We start from the raw sequence: 19,950 nt of genomic DNA, 5'->3' as shown, positions 1-19,950 counted from the left end.
TACAGACTCCGCTAACCCAGAAATAGTACCTCGGGTTAAGAACTTTGCTTCAGGATGAGAACAGAAATCGTGCTCCTGCGGCACGGCAGCAGCAGGAGGCCCCATTAGCTAAAGTGGTGCTTCAGGTTAAGAACAGTTTCAGGTTAAGAACAGACCTCCGGAACGAATTAAGTACTTAACTTGAGGTACCACTGTATTTGAGTCCCCAGTCATTTAGCACAGAGGTAGTCATCACAAATGCTATGGACTGCAACTGTCATCTGCTCCAGCTATAGCACAGCCCATGGGCAGAGATGATGGGAGTTGTAGTCCACAACATATGAAGGGCACCATCTTGGCTATTCCTGATTTAGGCTTTAAAGATAATCACCAGAATATACCCCAAGGTGTCTGCTTCCTGTCTTGCTTTTAAGACTTTCTCCCTTGAATAGTACTATAGAATACGTCTAGTATTGGGAATGTTCTGTCTCTGAGGAAGAGAAGCCATTTTTCTTTCTCAGCTGTGGACTATCATGGGCTCAGTGCAGTTGGTTTTGTATATCGGTAATAGATTTTGCAAGAACCGTCTTGAAAGTTGATGCGGCTTTTATACATCCCACCTCCTCCATCTAATTTTTATGAGCCTCCTTTCAGAGGACTTGGATTTTAAAACTCTGCTTCACTTGCTGTGTAAAGTCCTGGAAGCCAAATCCTGACATTTCAATGATGGAGTGGAATTCTTGAAAGGAATATGAACGCTCCAAGTGCTCTGTATGTTTGGACAGAATCCCTTTCTCCCCGATCGCTTCTTCATTCTTGATTAGACGATGAGCAGCCTTTTAACGTATCTGGTAATTGATTACCTATCTAGGAACACGGTGCTACAATACTGGGCTACATTAATGACCTCATTCAATCACACATAGTGTAATTCTTGTGGTTGGAATGAAAATAATATAAAATATTGCCTTAGCCCCAGTGAGACTTTAATGCCATATCTCAAGACATCATTTGTTTCGGGAAATCCAATGAGTATTAAATTACATTTTTTAACTAGAAAAACATTTCGTTGAAATATTCACACAGAAACTCAATGCTATTAGCACTGTATTCTTTACTTTGGGACCTGGGTGTTGTGTTGGAGCAGATGTTTAACCACAATTGTGTCAGATTCCCCCCCCCCCCCCATGTAGCTGCAATAAAATTAGGGCTCAGCTCAAATTACTCGCAGGTTTTCACAATTATTTTCCAGCATTGTTGGGTAACGTCTCCCATATTTGGACAGTTTTTGAGGCTTCTGGATAAATGTTGGCACATTCATTTATATTGTCCTGACTAGTTCTTCCCTGAACGGCCCTCAGGGACATCATCATTTAGTCAAAACTGATTGGATATGCAGGATTATGACTACATCCTGTTCATAATATGATATCTGGTTCTCCAAATGATCTACCTCCACTGTTAAGAGGCAGTATTGCTGGAAATCCTGTGGAGAGAGCGCTATTGCACTTAGATCCTGTTTGTGGGCTTCCTACGGATCTGGTTGGCCACTGAGAGAATAAGATGCAGGACCTGATGAGCTTTGACTTGATCCAACAAGGTTCTTCTTATGTTCTTATGATCCACCATCCAATAAAGAAGAAGCAACATCCATGGGAAACAACCGTATTGAATCGATGAGGGAAAGGTAAACATCTTCACAATTAAAAATGGGGGTTCAATTATTCCTGCCCAGCAAAACAGCTATGGTAACTTGAAATTAAAACTGTAGAATATTCAGCAAAGATCTAAATAAAAGCAGGATTCCATCAGCAAGCCCTCACTTTCCTCATCCCTGTATTAAAAGCTGACCTATTTGCAGGGGCATTATGAGCCTACCATTCTTGGGCTGCATAATATGCTTCATAGTTCTGCTAATCAAATTTCAGCCTTATTTATGGAAATTTGAATTAGAACTGGTGATGCAAATAGCATAACGGAGCATAATGAAAATGCCATGGAATGCCATCTAAGGAATTTGCTTTTGTCTCTGTTCATCATAAGCAGGCTGGCAGACCCTTGTCCTGTCAGCTGTCACTCTCTCTCCTCACCCTTGAAAGCTGTCCACAGCAATCAAGCTGTCCATGGCAATCTCTTGCAGCATCCCCTGTCTTATACTGCAACACAATGAAATATTTATTAGACTGCGAACAGATTTAATAGAGAATGGCTGCAGAGTTTCTCTTGTTTATTAGATGGAATTACAGGATAAGTATCCTTACAAAGGGACGTGGGTGGCACTGTGGGTTAAACCACAGAGCCTAGGACTTGCTGATCAGAAGGTTGGCAGTTTGAATCCCCATGACGGGGTGAGCTCCCGTTGCTCGGTCCCTGCTCCTGCCAACCTAGCAGTTCGAAAGCACGTCAAAGTGCAATAGATAAATAGGTACCACGTCAGCGGGAAGGCAAACGGCATTTCCGTGCGCTGCTCTGGTTCACCAGAAGCGACTTAGCCAGCTCCCTCGGTCAATAAAGCGAGATGAGCGCCGCAACCCCAGAGTCGGGCACAACTGGACCTAATGGTCAGGGGTCCCTTTACCTTTAACCTTACAAAACTGTCTTTAGAGTATTTTCTAAAACACAGGAATGGATTTTTATTAAAATTAATCTGCTTGGTTCACTAGAACTGCTCTTCTCCCGGGATGGTACTGATACAGAACTACTCTTCTCTCCAGCATATTTGGACAGGAGGTGTAGGAAACAGCCAGTTAGCGAACGTAAAAGAAAGCTGCCTAACACCAAGGCAGAACAGCTCAGGTCCATCCAGCTAGCTCACCAAGTTCTTCCCAGCTCTACCTGAAGATGATGAATGGCAGCTAAAATTTCAGCAAGGATTCTCTGTAAGTCTTACCTGGCAATGCTGGAAACTGGACCTTCTGCATACAAAGCACCTGCTCTCCCACTGTGCTACAGGAACCCACAAATCTGCTTGCCAGAGATGTCAAGGGGAGGGTTGCCTCCTCCATCTGCTAAGCTGTGCAACAACTGCACTAGCAAAAACCCACAGAGGAACAGATTGCAAAACCTACTGTGCAACAAAGTTACCAGCAACTTGCTTATGTGTTTTCTTGCTGTCAATATCCTGCTAGCACAAAACATTTTGCCAACGGGATAAGAATACCACCACTATGGTATATAGTGGTATATATATATATGTAAAGGTACCCCTGCCCTTACGGGCCAGTCTTGCCAGACTCTAGGGTTGTGCGCTCATCTCACTCTATAGGCCGGGAGCCAGCGCTGTCCGCAGACACTTCCGGGTCACGTGGCCAGCGTGACAAGCTGCATCTGGCGAGCCAGCGCAGCACACGGAACGCTGTTTACCTTCCCGCTGGGAAGGTAAACTACTTGCACCGAGGGTGCTTTCGAACTGCTAGGTTGGCAGGCGCTGGGACCGAACGACGGGAGCGTACCCCGCCGCGGGGATTTGAACCACTGACATGCGATCTGCAAGTCCTAGGCGCTGAGGTTTTACCCACAGCGCCACCTACGTGTATATATATATAGTGCACTATATATATATAGTGCATTTCTTTAGATTTAAATGTTGTCCAGGTCCTCTCTTGCTAGAATGACACACTTTTCATTTCGGTTTTCTCCCTGTAGTATTTCACCTTTCATTTATTAAATACACACATACACACACATATCCCCAGAGTCTCCTATTTTTCACATTCCCACCAGACTCTTGAGTGGTTTTGACAGGCTCATTATTGCCCCCCACATCCCATTCTCCAAAGGTAGAACTCATGGAACCGAAAGGGAGAATTTCACCACCTGGAACTCAATAGATGTCGAAGGAACAAATCCAAAGCCTCACTAACATTTGAAGGGTAAGTACTCCCTTTTGGATATGGTCACCCAGTAATTTATTTTACAGATATATTTCCAGCCCCTTAGAGAAAAAGAATTCTGGAAAAACTGGGTACTTAATCAGAAATGATATGTAATGTGGCTTTAGTAAACATTTAGTTTGCAAATGGTATTCTGTAAAAGAAACCACAAAACAGAAAATCATATATGGAGAGGATCGGTGCCTTTTTTCAGGGGGTCCTCAAGGGCAAGCAATAACAGCACCTCTTTTTCTTTTGTTAAAACGTGTGGCACTTACTGTAACAACTTCATGGTGAGTACCTATTTTTCTTGGGGGGGGGGGGAGAGCACTGGAAAGGATTAATGTATGGCCAAATCCTGATCACAGATGCATGCTCGTAACTGGGAGAAATGCATGTGTCTGATGTTGAACATATCGCCCAGGATTCTACCCACCAGAACCGCAATATCCTGCCTAGGTGAAATGCATTTTCAAAGGAGGCCTCAAATGAAAAAGAGCAGCGATGGCACCCAGCTTTGCCTTTTTGTACTTCCACTACCGTTTCTTTCAGCAACATTTGTACTGTGGGTGCAACATTACACCCAACATTACACATTTACACTAGGGGTGCAACATTTATCAATCAATTCAGATCATTGATTAAAAACTTGTCAAGCAACTTAATCAACACTCAGATTGATCAGGTAACACAACTAAAATAATAATAATAATGATGATAATAATAATAATAATAATAATAATACCAAGTACTTATTAAAAATTGCAGATAGTGGGCACCATCTTAGAAAAGTAGTTGCTCTTTCAATAACATGGAGGAAGGAGTGACTCTTCTAAAATGTATTTTCTTCCTTCGAGACTACTGCTTCAGTCACAGTCAGACTAATGTGGGTATAATACATTCATCAGTCGATTAAAACTCATTTATTTGGACTAATATATCTTTAACTAGCCACAGTCATAGTGATTACATCTGGTGCACTTTTGATTTGTACTGCATACCAATAGAACTAACTGGTGTTGAAGGACAACAATGGTGTCTGTGGTGATGTCAGCTACAATCCTGTGCATACTTTACTGGGAATAAGTCCCAGTGAATACCATGGATTTACTTCTGAGTAGACATGTTTAGGATTGTGCAATCAAGCCCTTTCACCCAGGGTGGAGTCCCACTACATACCATGGATTTATTCCTGTGTATACGTGCATAGGATCATCTAGGGTGGAAAAAAGTTCTCTATTTCTTTTAACTGATATCACCTTAACAAAACATTAATATTTTGGGTGGAGAAAAGTTACAGCCTATTTTGATTTAGATCTCATGTAATTGATTGATTTTTTTAAAAAAGAAGTGCATAACTTTGCACATCAAGGATATTTTTTTAAACAAAGTTCAAGTAACCTCAGAGTAGAGCAATCCTTTTGAAAGCAAAAACAAACCCACAACCCAACAGCTTACTTAAATGTGGATGATCTAATTGAGAGCTCTAAACTATCCACTTCTGAAAGTATATTTGCTCCTGAGAACACACACACACACACACACACACACACACACACACACACGTGCTCTTTTGCCACTGTGGAAGCCAAGGACTGACCTGCCCCAGCATGTCTGGTGCAATCGGAATGATGGGCCAGATGGTGGAGTAGACTCCGAAGAAGACCAGCCAGAGCAGCATGCTTCCCCAAACAGCCAAGTGACTGAACTGCAGGGAAAGAGAAACAAATCAAGACACACAGCACAGCCTCCTCTTGCCCCCACACTTGACTCTCAGGTATTATTTTACTTCCACCTAAGGCTTTTGTCAGTCTCATTCCGGGCTGTCTAACATGCTTTATTTTCAGCCAGCAGCAAGATTGATTAAATGGCTTGGAAGAATCCTGTGTTAAAAGCCTTTCTCTGTGAAATGCAGCACATTGCTTTCAAAGTTAGCTTATCCCAGGCATTTAAAAACAAAACAAAGCCCTAACCAACCCCGTTCCCCTGTCTCCAAGAATCTAGCTCAGAGGGACAAGGTAGGAGGCAGCAGAGGGAGAATTCACCCAGCCTCTAGTGGGAGAGATGGCAGTAAGGTTCCCAAACATTTATGGGTCATTGCTCCCTTGGTTCCACAGCCTCATCCCCCAGTGCCTCCCATGAAAAGAATTATTCAGCATTACGCTTAGCAGGACCCACCAAGGATAACACAATAAAATCCAAAACTGTGACCATTAATTGCACATTTATTCAAAACTTTATACAGTGGTACCTTGGTTTACGAATTTAATCTGTTCCGGAAGTCCGTTCTTAAACCAAAGCATTCTTAAACCAAGGCGTGCTTTCCTATAGCAGCGGGGGACTCAATTTACAAATGGAACACACTCAACAGGAAGTGAAACATGTTCTTATTCCAAGGCAAAGTTCACAAACCAAAACACCTACTTCCGGGTTTGCAGCGTTCTTAATCCAAGTTGTTTATAAACTAAGCTGTTCTTAAACCAAAGTAACACTGTAGTTTAATTAATGCAATGAGACTGTTGAACTTGATCCAGTGATCCCAAGCTTTTCAACCTCTGATAGAAATGTACACTTCCAGTGCCCTCTAGCCACCTCACTGACTCTTCGCAACCCTGCCCCAGGCAATCTCACACCCCTGGGTGGTACCGCTTGCTTTGTGAACCACTGGGTTAAGTGCACTGGCAGAGCCAGTCCAGTGTTTCCAGCTGTGTGTGTGTACCACACTGAACTTGCTGGTGCACTACTTAGAGGAGGGAGAAAGGTTGTTTTCTACTGCTCCAGAGAATCGGACATGGAGCAATGGATCCAAACTACAAGAAAGAAGATTCCACCTAAACATTAGGAAGAACTTCCTGACAGTAAGAGCTGTTCGACAGGGGAAATTGCTGCCAAGGAGTGTGGTGGAGTCTCCTTCTTTGGAGGTCTTTAAGCAGAGGCTTGACAACCATATGTCAGGAGTGCTCTGATGGTGTTTCCTGCTTGGCAGGGGGTTGGACTCGATGGCCCTTGTGGTCTCTTCCAACTCTATGATTCTATGATTCCTCTTCTAACCCCTGCCCTGGTAAGGAGCAGTGATAAGCTGACCATAGGTAAGGTGGGATATAGAAATGCAATTTAGAAATGTAAATGCAATAAATTTAAACTCAATCCAAACCAGTGTGCTTTGGAACATACCCAGAATTACACGTGGATATGAGGGAAATATCTGTATTTTGAATATTTATAACACACACACACGTCACTCTGGCTTTTGTGTTAATCTTTGGAAATACAGAAAGCATTTTTGACACCAAGTTTTTCTTTTCCTTTTTTTGGTTCAAGTATGTCTATATCGTACTTTGGCTTTGGTGTTAATTTTTGGAATGGTAAAAAGCATTAAGCAGCAGAGTGTTTCCTGTCTCTTCCCCTTAAAGTATGTTTGGAAGAATAATAGCAATACTCGTTTTCATTTTTTTAAAAAAAGTATTTTGAAAACAAGCGTTCTTCATCGAATGGACCACATGGGACCCACATGAAGCTTTGTTTATTTTTAATGCCCTCGGACAGTTTCTGAGCTTTGAAAACAATTCCTCCCTGAAAACGGTTCCCAAAGTTTCTAACGATAGTAAACTAAATCAAAATCACCATCATGATTAAGGAGTGAAACTGCTAAAACATACAAAACCCCAATCACTACAACACAGTAAAAATTGACAATTAAGAAACCATACACATTTCTTTCAATTCTGGAAATTCCCGTAGTGCAATCCTATGTCTATTCAGTAGCAGAATCACAGAGTTGGGGGCAAAGGTGACCTCAAAGGTCATCTTATCCAGACCTTCCCAATGCAGGAAATCCGCTATGAGTTAACTGAAGTTCAGACTGGCATCCCATTGGCTGGAACACCAACAGTGGGTGGAGCCAGAGATGATGACAGGCAGAGTCAACTGCTTCCTTTAAGCAAGCAGGGACCACCTCCTCTCGCAAGGAGGCATTAATCACATCCCTGGCCCAGCCAGCTGTCCCCTCCCTACTAGTTGTTATCAGCCCAGAGGGGCAAGAGTCCAGAGCACGTGGTCAGTGCCCTGACCAATCCAGGCACCTTGACCACACCCTCAAGCCTTACTAACTAAAACTCCTCCAATATAGCAGGACTTGACTGCTCTGGATGCTTCTCCACCCCCTGTCGTCTACACCTCCATCATTCAGCCCGGACACTGAGGTCCAGCGCCGAGGGTCTTCTGGCAGTTCCCTCACTGTGAGAAGCGAGGTTACAGGGAACCAGGCAGAGGGCCTCCTCGGTGGTGGAGCCCGCCCTGTGGAACGCCCTCCCATCAGATATCAAGGAAATAAACTATCTGACTTTTAGAAGACATCTGAAGGCAGCCCTGTTTAGGGAACTTTTTAATGTTTGATGTCTTATTATTTTTTTAATATTTTGTTGGAAGCAACCCAGAGTGGCTGGGGAAACCCAGCCAGATAGGCGGGGTATAAATTATTATTATTGTTGTTCTTGCTGTTGTTGTTATTATTATTATTATCAATATTCATCTGCTGTAACGGTGGAGTCAACATCTTGTTGGATGCAAGTGATTTTATCCTCAGAATGCTTGGCAAACAAGCCGCAGCAAGATACCATAAAAAGCCACAAAAATGTTAAAAACAGGCATCAGCTAACCATTGGGGAAGGGTGTAGTCTTAATTGCCTGTAAAGGCCTGGCAGAACAGAAAAGTTTTTTTAACAGGCATTTAAGAGTTGGCACAGAAGGGGCCTGTTGGGACAGGCAGGAACGGAAGGCAAGGAGACCCACAGAAGGTAGAGCTGAAGCCTTGGTCAATGACAGCCAGAGCCAACTAGGTGTAGCTCTGTCCCCATCCTCCTTCTGGCTGAGTTCTACAAGGCCAACACTGAAACTGAGGAGGAGAAAGCGGACAGGTAGAGTCACATCCTGGGCTGGTTGTAAGCAAGAAGTGGAGGCTAAGGGCAGGCTGAGGTTGGTGAGGCAGTGCCCCATTTGTGCTAATGTATCAGCCTTTGCGGCCCAGTAGCTTTTCATAGACCGCATGCAGTTGCATAATGCGCCGTGGCAAAGGGCACTGTTTTGCTTCAGCATAATAGCAAACAGTTCTGAACTTCCGTGCATGTCGAAGAACATGCAAACAACTGGAGACCTTTCTTCTCTGCTGCATTGAGCAACGGCTACTGTGCGCTCCCCCCAAATTTATTTATCCAAGCGTTTCATTTCCCTCTATCCTATCCTCTCATTCAGCAGTGAGACTTTCTCACCCCTGAGACTAAACTGAATGTAACCAATCCACCCGATGATGGAGGTGAGGCTTAAGTCGATGGCACGCTCTCAATACTTCTCAAGTGCTGGGAGGAAGTCTTTCCCAGAGTGAGTAAGCCACAGCTGAAACAATAAGGCTTGCCAGAAATGGTGTGTGAGACACTGGGAAGTGGGCTTAGAAGAAAAGGCAACTTGAAAAAAAAAAGCATGAAGGAAGCACACCTACATATCAAGTTTTTAAAAAAGAAAAGGAAAAACACCAAAGTGTTTTGTTTTGTTTTTTAAAAATGCTCCCCAAAATTCTTCTCTCTCTCTCTCTCTCTCTCTCTCTCTCTCTCTCTCTCTCTCTGTGTGTGTGTGTGTGTTTCCAAATGCTTCACCAGAGCCTTTTTGGGCTGAGTCCTGATAGCAGAAGGTCAGTAACTGTTGTATTTTCAATCATGGGGAGTGGAATTAGATAAGAGAAGCATCATGCTATTCAGCATTTAGTAAGAATTAAAAAGGCACTGTATACGTAAGTAATATGATTTGTACACAAATAAACTTTTCGAAGGCGTGGGCTTAGGCTGGTTAGACTACATTTGAAAGCAATGCACAAGGACTTATATGAAAGATATTTCATTTTCCTTGAGGTTCACCCTCCATTGTGGAAAGGGCAGGGAGCAATGCAGTTGTGTCACATACTTGCTATGCCACATCTTTCCCCCAAATTCAATATGATAAATAACCCAGGAAAACACCTCACCTCCTGGTTTCATACCGCCAGCTCAAATTCCTCTTCCACTCATAAGCACATACACAAACACACCATTTACCACATTTTTATTTCCCTGTTATGGTATGCTGAAGGGAGTTAGGATGCTACTAATTTCCATAAGTGATCCCAAGTTATGCACAAATCAACTGCATCCCCCTTCCGTGTCATCAGAGCAGAAAACCTGGGAAGTTTAGCATTCACCTAGGCATACACCAAGATATCCTTTTTTCTCCAGTGGGGATGTGTTATATGTAATTGGTAGTGGCCAGTGTAGTGAGGCAGAGCAGTGAAGTTGCACTCCTGACATTGGTATTGCTGCAGCTCACTGCACAGGGCTAGGGATGGGCAATGGGCAAGGCAAGGCTGTATGGACACACTGGAGGAGCCCAATCTAACATTCCCACTTGTGTGTCTGCGCACTGCTGTCCTTGCAGTCGCCTTGCTCCCCTGCCCTTGTTCAGTTAAGCTGCAGTGATGCCAGTGCTGCAAGATCTTACCCACTACACCAGAGGCCACAGTGCAGTAGTCTTTTGTAGACTGCATGTACTAACATAATACGCAGTGGCAAATAGCACTGCATTGTGCCACTGTAATAGGAAATCATTCTGATATTTTGTGTGTGCCAAAGAGTATGCAAACAATTGGAAGGCTTCCTTCTATATATATAAGTATAATATATGCCTTCCTTTTCTTTGCTCAGTAATATTAGGAATAAGGGGAGAGTGCTGGCTGAAACATTTCTAATACTTACTTTTGTCCATGCTGTGGTTTCTAAGCCAGCTTTCAGACAGACGGTCACCACAACATACTGCAGAGGTAGAGGGAGAGAGAAATGTTAGGGAAAACATTTAATCCCAGCATGCATTTCCCATTCACACTTGCTTCGCCCTCTCTGGCTTTTCAGAAAGAAAGCAATAGTTAAATCTAAGGAATGTCCACAAGCAGATCACAGCTTAACAATGTAGAAACCAGGTGCCGTTTTACTTTTAAATGTTGTAGTGTGTTCAATGCATTTCAGGAGTACAGCAACGGGGTTAAGGAAGCTGTTTACAAAATGGTGTAACACATGTCCTGATGGGAATGCCTAGAGATCCTGGGTACAACTGGCATCTTGGGAAATGCTCAGCATCGGTTTAGCCAAGTGGACAAGGTCCAAGTCTGCACAAGATGGTAAGTCAAACAATGGGACTGTGCAAACATGCTGGCTCTAAGAGAGGAGCTCACATTTGATTCGCTCCTTTTGGGTCCTTTTAGCTTAGTGCAGCATGGCAGCTAAGCCCAGGTTTGGCTTAGCGTATTGTTTGAACCTGGGTATGTGGTTAAGGTTCATGCAACATATCATAAAACTGGAGAATTCACTCCCACAAGAGGTAGTGACGGCAACCAACTTGGATGGCTTCAAAAGAAGATTAGAAAAATTCATAGAAGAGAAGGCTATCAATGGCTACCAACCATAATGGCTATGTTTTGCCTCCACTGTCAGAGGTTGTATATACTGGGGAATACCAGTTCATGGGAAATGCTCAGCCGCATGAACGAAGACCATGTAGCTGGATTTTAGCAACTTACTGTATAAACTATATTTCCAACAAACAGATAGTCTACACTCTGGCCACTTGAAAATACCGCATCTGGAAAAAAAAGAAGAAGATAACAAATATTAAATATTTCATTTGCCCAAGGAGATATTATTGTTTTTTAAAAGGCTATTTAAGATTTTCAAATGGTTTGAACAAAATTAAGTAAAACGCAACCGTGAGCAATTTTTAAAATATCATCTCAATTCACAGAATATCTTAAAACTAAAGAGGAGATTGGGTTAAGAAGAGAAAGAGAGTGGGCGAGCTAAAAAACAGATTAAAGGAAAGCTAAGGAAAAAACATTAGAAAGGTGTATGTAAACATGCCAGCTCACATTTAACTGGTGGCGCAGGATGAACAACATCATTCCTTTCTGCAGAGGTAGTGAAAGGTAACCAAGCGACTAGGAAACATTCAGCATGAGCCTGAACGCACTTTTAACAGCCTGATGTGTTTTTGAAACATGTCTCCTGGATTTCTCTTTGTAGGGAGGATAAATTTTGCATACTGGGTTTCTCAAAGCTCTTTCAAAAGCAGCACATTGGAAGCAAATAGTGTAATGACTGTCTTAGCCAATGCTGAAGCTATTAAATGTTCAAAAATAGCGTACACACACACATCACCATTAGGAGTCGTTTGAGCAGAAGGGGGAATTCCTGCCAAGAACAAATAATCAAAATATCTATAGGAGATGAAGAATTCCAGTTACGACATCATCTTCATGCCACTGTGCTGCATACAAATGCAGTCCTGCTATATGTGCTTTTATTTTAGATTCCTTTGAAGCGAGGGGATATTTTTTACCCCAAAGGTTACCGAAAGAGAGAGGAGAAGCAGAAATCCTCCCTTTGGTGCATATAGCTGCTATCTTAAAAAGCTATTGGAGGGTGTTAATGGCGAAAAGGGACTGGGCATCTTATATTCCAACACCCTTTCTCCTGTCTGTAAGTACACAAAAAAGGCGAATATGTGTTAATTTAACATATGGAGGTGCCAAACTTGGCAATGCTTCAAGTAGCCAAGTTTATTCGTGCTTAGTTCCTGCTGGGGAAAAAAGAAGAAGGGCTCCTATGAAAAAAGGAACACATGGCAGCTGCAGGAATTCTCAAATTAATCCAAAAAGGGCTGTAATTCAGAAGGATTACACAACCATCTCGCTTCAACATGGCAGCCAGCGACACACCTGCATAGGTGAGGCTGATCTAAAGCAGAAACCTAGAGCCACAATCTGCAAGGTGATCGTTGCCTGAAAGAGGGAGTTATGCCCTTGCTGGAATGAAATAATGACGACAACAAATTCATCATTAATTATCATTTTTTCATGGTTATTTATTACCGTTAATATGCTTTATGTTTGCATTCCACCTTTCAAACTAAAGGTTTTCAGGATGGTGCATAGCAATTCATTAAAATTTATTAAAATGCCCAAATCAATACAAGGGCTACAAACTTCAGACATAAACATCTCAGGAAATCCAGACAACTGAGCAGCAATCTGTCTCTTGTGCCAGCCAAAGCCATAAACCGGAGAAAATAAATGTGTTTTAATCTGCCCATTAAAAACAGATACTGTAGGGGACAACAATGATGACATGGTACTTCCAAGTCACCAGATGACAGACCCCAGCAACTTCATATAGATATTAAAAAGCATCAGGGATTGAATGGTAGCCTTTGGGACCCCACAGCAGAAAAGTGTTGTGGAGCAGAGAAGACGTTTCCCAATGTTACTCTTTTGTTATTGGTCCTGCAGTTCAGAGTGGAACCACCCTAAAGGTGCCTCCAGCTCCCAACCCACTGAGCTGATCCAGGAGGGTACATCTGTCAATACTGAATACTGCTGAGAAATAAAGAAGGACCAACAAGGTTGCATTCCCCTTGTCCCTCTCTTGATAGCAGCAGTCAATTTGGGCAATCAAGGACATTTCCATGGCATATCTGGGCTGGGAGTGAGACTGAAATGAGTCTAGATAATCAGCTTCATCCAAACATGCTTGGAGCTGGCCACCAACATCTCAATCACCTTGCCCCAAAAAGTGACTCATAGAATCATAGAGTTGGAAGAGACCACAAGGGCCATCGAGTCCAACTCCCTGCCAAGCATGAAACGCCATCAGAGCACTCCTGACATATGGTTGTCAAGCCTCTGCTTAAAGACCTCCAAAGAAGGAGACTCCACCACACTCCTTGGCAGCAAATTCCACTGTCGAACAGCTCTTACTGTCAGGAAGTTCTTCCTAATGTTTAGGTGGAATCTTCTTTCTTGCAGTTTGGATCCATTGCTCCGTGTCCGCTTCTCTGGAGCAGCAGAAAACAACCTTTCTCCCTCCTCTATGTGACATCCTTTTATATATTTGAACATGGCTATCATATCCTTAACCTCCTCTTCTCCAGGCTAAACATGCCCAGCTCCCTTAGCCGTTCCTCATAAGGCATCGTTTCCAGGCCTTTGACCATTTTGGTTGCCCTCCTCTGGACACGTTCCAGTTTGTCAGTGTCCTTCTTGAACTGTGGTGCCCAGAACTGGACACAGTACTCCAGGTGAGGTCTGACCAGAGCAGAATACAGTGGCACTATTACTTCCCTTGATCTAGATGCTATACTCCTATTGATGCAGCCCAGAATTGCATTGGTTTTTTTAGCTGCCGCGTGACACTGTTGGCTCATGTCAAGTTTGTGGTCAACGAAGACTCCTAGATCCTTTCACATGTACTGCTCTCAAGCCAGGTGTCACCCATCTTGTATTTGTGCCTCTCATTTTTTTTGCCCAAGTGCAATACTTTACATTTCTCCCTGTTAAAATTCATCTTGTTTGTTTTGGCCCAGTTCTCTAATCTGTCAAGGTCGTTTTGAAGTGTGATCCTGTCCTCTGGGGTCTTAGCCACCCCTCCCAGTTTGGTGTCATCTGCAAATTTGATCAGGATGCCCTTGAGTCCATCATCCAAGTCGTTGATAAAGATGTTGAATAAGACCGGGCCCAAGACAGAACCCTGTGGCACCCCACTAGTCACTCTTCTCCAGGATGAAGAGGAACCATTGATGAGCACCCTTTGGGTTCGGTCAGTTAGCCAGTTACAAATCCACTGAGTGGTAGCATAGTCAAGACCGCATTTTACCAGCTTCTTTACAAGAATATCATGGGACTCACCATCGCCTCCTTCAGGATGGTTGTGAACACCCCTTCCCTGAGAATTAGCTACTTCATGGTCACAGCATCAGTCTCCATCAGCTACTTGGGTCTAGTGTTTTTAACTATTTATGTTCTAGGGCAGCAATGGAGAAACCTACTGCAGAGTGATGTATCCACCCACCCATTCATTAATTCAATACAGCTGGGGTGGGGAACCTGTGGCACTCCAGATATTGTTGGATTGCAGCTTTCGGCATCCCTAGTCAATGGCCATGGTGGCTGGGGCTGATGGGAGTCCAACAACCTCTATATGGTCAGAGGTTCCATATTTCTGCTGTAGAGTCATTTCACACACTGACCAGGATCCAGAAAACTCTTAATGTGAATCCAAAACATGGAAAAAGACACAGCAGGGCTCTCTTTCTTTGGCACTTATATGTGTACCTCATCACTGGAGATAGGCAAATCTGTCAATGTTGGTTTCTCTCTCTTTCTCTTTACCAATCTTAAGTTCTCCATGTTTCCATATCAATTAGTGAACTACTTTTTAAAAAAGCCCTCCAGAGAATTCATTAGCATTTTGAAGTGAATTTATCCCAACATGCACATGTTTATAAGCAGTTTTGCCTAACACACACGTTTGCAACCAAATTTTCCTTAATTTATTGCATTTTTGTATGTTATTTTCACCAGTATGTGCATCTTTAGGGACACTTTATCCCACTATATGCATTTTTGTGCAGCTTTTTTGGCTTGAGAATTGCACCACAAAATTCAGAGAAGTGCAAATTTCAAAAAAGTGGCTGTGTTTTGGTTCTCCTTTGTTTCAGAAGGTGAGAATTGGGTTGGTTTGCCTTTAGGTGCTAAATGAATCAAATCTCCCCCACCCAATCCCTTCACCAGCCTATCCTGGTAAGATATAATTGAACAATGTTGCTCATGCAATCACATATATAGTGTATAAGTTTTTAAATGCCATGAAGAAATCTGGTTAAGTCCAAGTACATTTGGAGAATTTCAATGTCAGAGTTGCATCTAGAAATTGTATTTTATAATATTATGACCTTGCACTTTTGGAATCCCAGGGCCCTACAAAAGAAGAAGAAGAAGAAAAGGAAGAAGAAGAGGAAAAACTTCCTACAATTGTCAGGGATGGTCAGGATGTGCTGTGAACACTTATTTGCAAGGCTGCAGAAGCACTCCTTCATTGCCCATATGCACACTGCATCCTAAACAGCTCAAGAGGTTAAAGGACATGTGAATGATGTATTTCTTTTCATCTGAAGTTTTAAAAACTGTTCCCTCAAACATAAAAAGGGATAAAAGATCTATATCCACCTCTCCCTGAATAGCAAAGCAGCCAGGGTTCTTCACTTGGTAATGTGTTGGTCTTTGAAATTATTTATTTATCGATTCCAATTTAAATCTCCAACACATCTCAAGACGGCATCCTAAAGCCAGTAATATTCTAAATGGATCTAATAATTAAGTTCATGACTAACATGAAAGCTGACTCTCAATATGGAAAGGGGAAAAAACCTGAAGTTTAGGAATATGGATAAATGCTTATATATACAGTGGTACCTTGGTTTGCATACGTCTTGGTTGGCATACGTTTTGGATTACAAACACGTCGAACCCGGAAGTGCGTGTTTTGGATTACAACCCATTTTGGGGGGGATTATGAACTAAAAATTTTTGGAGGCCCCATTGGTGAAAGCACGCCTTGGGTGACAACCTGTTTTGGTTTACAAACGGACCTCTGGAACCGATTATAGTTGTAAACCAAGGTACCACTGTAATCATATAACTCTGGCTGCATTCAATTACATTGAGTTAACTGGTCATTTTTATGGAGACTTATTCAAAAAAGTATATTTGAACTTCACAAAGATGAGCTTCTGTTAATTGACTAAAATGAAATCCCATGTCTTAAACTGCCATCACATGCAGACTTTCCTGGGAGAATGCCTCATGGATCTCAGTATGCCTTATTTTATATGCCTGTTGTCTTTGTCCATGGAGTTTTCTTGGCAGGGATACTAGAGTGGCTTGTCGGTTCCTGCTCCAGGTGGATTACGTTTGGTCAAAACTCTCCACTATGACCTGTCCATCTTGGGTGGCCCTGCACGGCATAGCTCATAGCTTCTCTGAGTTATTCAAGCCCCTTCGCCACGGCAAGGCAGTGATCCATGAAGGGGATCACCCTTGAGAGTCCCATGGACTGCAAGAAGTTCAAACCTATCCATTCTTAAGGAAATCAGCCCTGAGTGCTCACTGGAAGGACAGATCCTGAAGCTGAGGCTCCAGTACTTTGGCCACCTCATGAGAAGAGAAGACTCCCTGGAAAAGACCCTGATGTTGGGAAAGATTGAGGGTACAAGGAGAAGGAGACGACAGAGGACGATTCCTCCTATTGACATTCCTCCTATCGACAGCCATTCACTCAAGAAATTGGAACATGCAGAAAGCCAGCACAAAGTGGAGTCTTCATAGGATCGGCCTACTACATATACAGTCCTTGTAATAATCACATTAAAAGAGCAAAAGGTTGTGTGAATCAATACTAAATCAATGCAGCTGCATGTAAAGACCCCCTGAATCATACACTTACAATCTCTGGGGGTTGAGAAGTGCTATCTACTGAAGGCTGCATGCAAACAGGGTAGATTTGGAAGGTCACTGTTGATAAATGTCCGAGCTTAGAGGCTGGTGGTCTGTCTGTCATGATTAATTTCCCAACAACCTGTTGTGAACCGCAATCACATTGGAGCTGGGCCAGAAAGGCTGACATTCAGGAAAGAATGAAGCACTTACCATGTTCCAGGGCTTTTAATGGAAACCAAAAGAGAATGATGGAGTGGATCAAAGCATTGATGCAGTGACCCCAGAACACCTAAGGAAACAAAACAAGAAAGTCAGGGGGGCTGACCAAACTCTCAAAGGCTGTTTAACTCCCTATCAAATGATTCATTACACACACACACAAAACATTAAATTTTATTTTAAAGGCTTTTAAAAAAAGCAATACCACTAAAGCTAGTATTAAAATTCAAAAATTGTCAATGCAAATGGAGGTCCCATCTGCTATACAGTGGTACCTCAGTTTTTGAACGTAATCTGTTCCGGAAGACCATTAAAAAACCGAGGCACAAAGGGCAGTCTGCAAATTAAATAGAGAAAATTGGGGGAAAAGCTCAGCAGAAGCCGTTCGACTTCCAAAGCGCGTTCAAAAATGGAAACATTTACTGTACTTCCTGCTTTTCGGCGTTCGAAAACCAAAACGTTCGACTTCCAAGACATTCAAAAACCGAGGTACCACCATACAGTGGTACCTCAGGTTACATACGCTTCAGGTTACAGATTCCACTAACCCAGAAATAGTGTTTCAGGTTAAGAACTTTGCTTCAGGATAAGAACAGAAATCGGGCTCCGGCGGTACGGCAGCAGCAGCAGGCCCCATTAGCTAAAGTAGTGCTTCAGGTTAAGTACAGTTTCAGGTTAAGTACAGACCACCGGAACGAATTAAGTACTTAACCTGAGATACCACTGTACATTTAAAGCATCACTATGCTACTTTAAGCAGTCATGGCTTCCCCAAAAAAACATTGGGAAGTGTTGTTTGTTAAGGGTATTTAGTGTTGTTAGGAAGCCCCTATTCCCCCCACAATTCCCAGAGTTCCCTGGGAAGAGGGGTTGTCAAATTATTTGTCTTTTAATGTTTTGGGTTTTTTTACTGCATGGAGACCCAGAGACTGCAGTCCATAACAGAAAACAGAGAAATGGGATATAGATGTAAGAAAACAAACAGTCATTTCTCAAGTTAAATTTCTTGGCAGAGGGGAAACATCATTGCAGGTATGTTTTCTCTCTTTCTTTCTATTATCCTTTCCCCACTTTAATATAGTAATGTGTTTGTATGTTACATTGGATTCTTGTTTTCTGCTGGTTTCTCCATATGGGAAGACCAAGGGAGTCATAAGTCTAAAAACTCAGGGCCAAAACTAGACCTTGACATTTCTAGGCACAAATGCAGTCTGTGTTCATGTTTCTATTATGCAAGTAGAAATTGTGGGAAAGCCCAAGCAGCCTCAGGACTGGGCAATGAGAGGAAGGGGTGCTTAACTCTTTCTTACCCTGCTAGTCCTGTCAAAAAATGCCTCTCTGAAGCTGCTATTTGCATTTCAAGGGAAGCTCCCATTGTCTTCAATGGAGGTTTCCCATGAAATGCAGAAAGGGATAGAATCAAATCTCTTCTCCCCACCTCCTGTGGTCTGAGGCTGCTTTAATTGCATTAAATTCACATCATGTCAAGTTGGAGCCTCATCATTTTGGGTGGGGGTGTTAATGAGACTCCCTAAATTTGATTGGTTAAAAAATATATTGGGGTTATAAAACCATTGAGAGCCAGTGTGGTGCAGTGGTTAAGAGCGGTAGTCTCGTAATCTGGGGAACCTGGTTCGCGTCTCCGCTCCTCCACATGCAGCTGCTGGGTGACCTTGGCCAGTCACACTTCTCTGTAGTCTCTCAGCCTCACTCACCTCACAGTGTGTTTGTTGTGGGGGAGGAAGGGAAAGGAGATTGTTAGCCGCTTTGAGACTCCTTCGGGTAGTGATAAAGCGGGATATCAAATCCAAACTCTTCTTCTTCATTTTCCAATTTCTTAAGTATCTCCCCACATCAGACTGTTGGGTATGCTACTACACAATGCAACTATTTTTATGAAACTATATACAACTATGTTGAATGCTTCAAGTTAACCATGCAACCAGTTCAGACATTTAGCAGAATATGAAAGTAAAATGCTGCCTTTACTCTTTTTCCCCACCAAATAACCATGAAGAAAATTAAGTTAACAGGAGCAAAAGACACACCAATCCTTCTTCATAAAACCCCAACATCCCAATCCTAAGTTTGTTTTCTTGAGAGATGGACATTTGGTGCTTCACATTCATCCCTTGAAATCTTAAGACTTCTCTGATGAGCACCACCTCAGAACTTTTCTTTGTTTGAACCATACACATTTTGTTTAAAAAATAAAGCTTTGAGTGTCAAAGCTTTGTTAGTATGAATAGGTTAATAAAACAAGAGGGCTGAGAGAAGAGGAAATTCTCTAAAATATGAAAAGAAAATACATCAGTGTAATTTTACCTGCATATCTCCCTGAAACATCTTTTTAAAACCTCAACCTGACAGGAACAATAAAGTCATCTCAATATTTTCACAGAATCTCTTGAGGGGTGGAAGCCTTAAGGAAAGGCCGGCAGGTAAAAGAGTGGGAACATTTCATTACAAAACACGAAAATTGGTTATACAACATGTGCAGGTCCATAGAAGATGCCACAGAGAGGGCAAATTGTGGAG

The 19,950-nt window shown here is 42.6% G+C and overlaps 1 protein-coding gene across 9 annotated transcripts in view; it reads right to left on the bottom strand.

The window, feature by feature from the left end:
- The window catches only part of ATP8A2 (ATPase phospholipid transporting 8A2), a 319,516-nt gene that overhangs the window by 87,316 nt on the left and 212,250 nt on the right, over positions 1 to 19,950 (bottom strand). For 8 of the 9 annotated variants that reach the window (XM_083736150.1, XM_083736149.1, XM_083736152.1 and 5 more), the window contains 4 exons: positions 17,404 to 17,482; positions 11,446 to 11,507; positions 10,628 to 10,684; positions 5,452 to 5,559 (listed from right to left, as the gene is read on the bottom strand). In XM_083736150.1, coding sequence (XP_083592276.1) covers positions 5,452 to 5,559; positions 10,628 to 10,684; positions 11,446 to 11,507; positions 17,404 to 17,482 — 306 coding nt within the window. The remainder of the gene's footprint in view (positions 1 to 5,451; positions 5,560 to 10,627; positions 10,685 to 11,445; positions 11,508 to 17,403; positions 17,483 to 19,950) is intronic. The other variant, XM_083736151.1, reaches the window with a different exon arrangement.

Source organism: Podarcis gaigeae (genome assembly GCF_964106915.1).
Source record: "Podarcis gaigeae genome assembly, chromosome: 4".
Taxonomy (NCBI): Eukaryota; Metazoa; Chordata; class Lepidosauria; order Squamata; family Lacertidae; genus Podarcis; species Podarcis gaigeae.
This window is presented reverse-complemented; position numbering and strand designations above follow the sequence as displayed.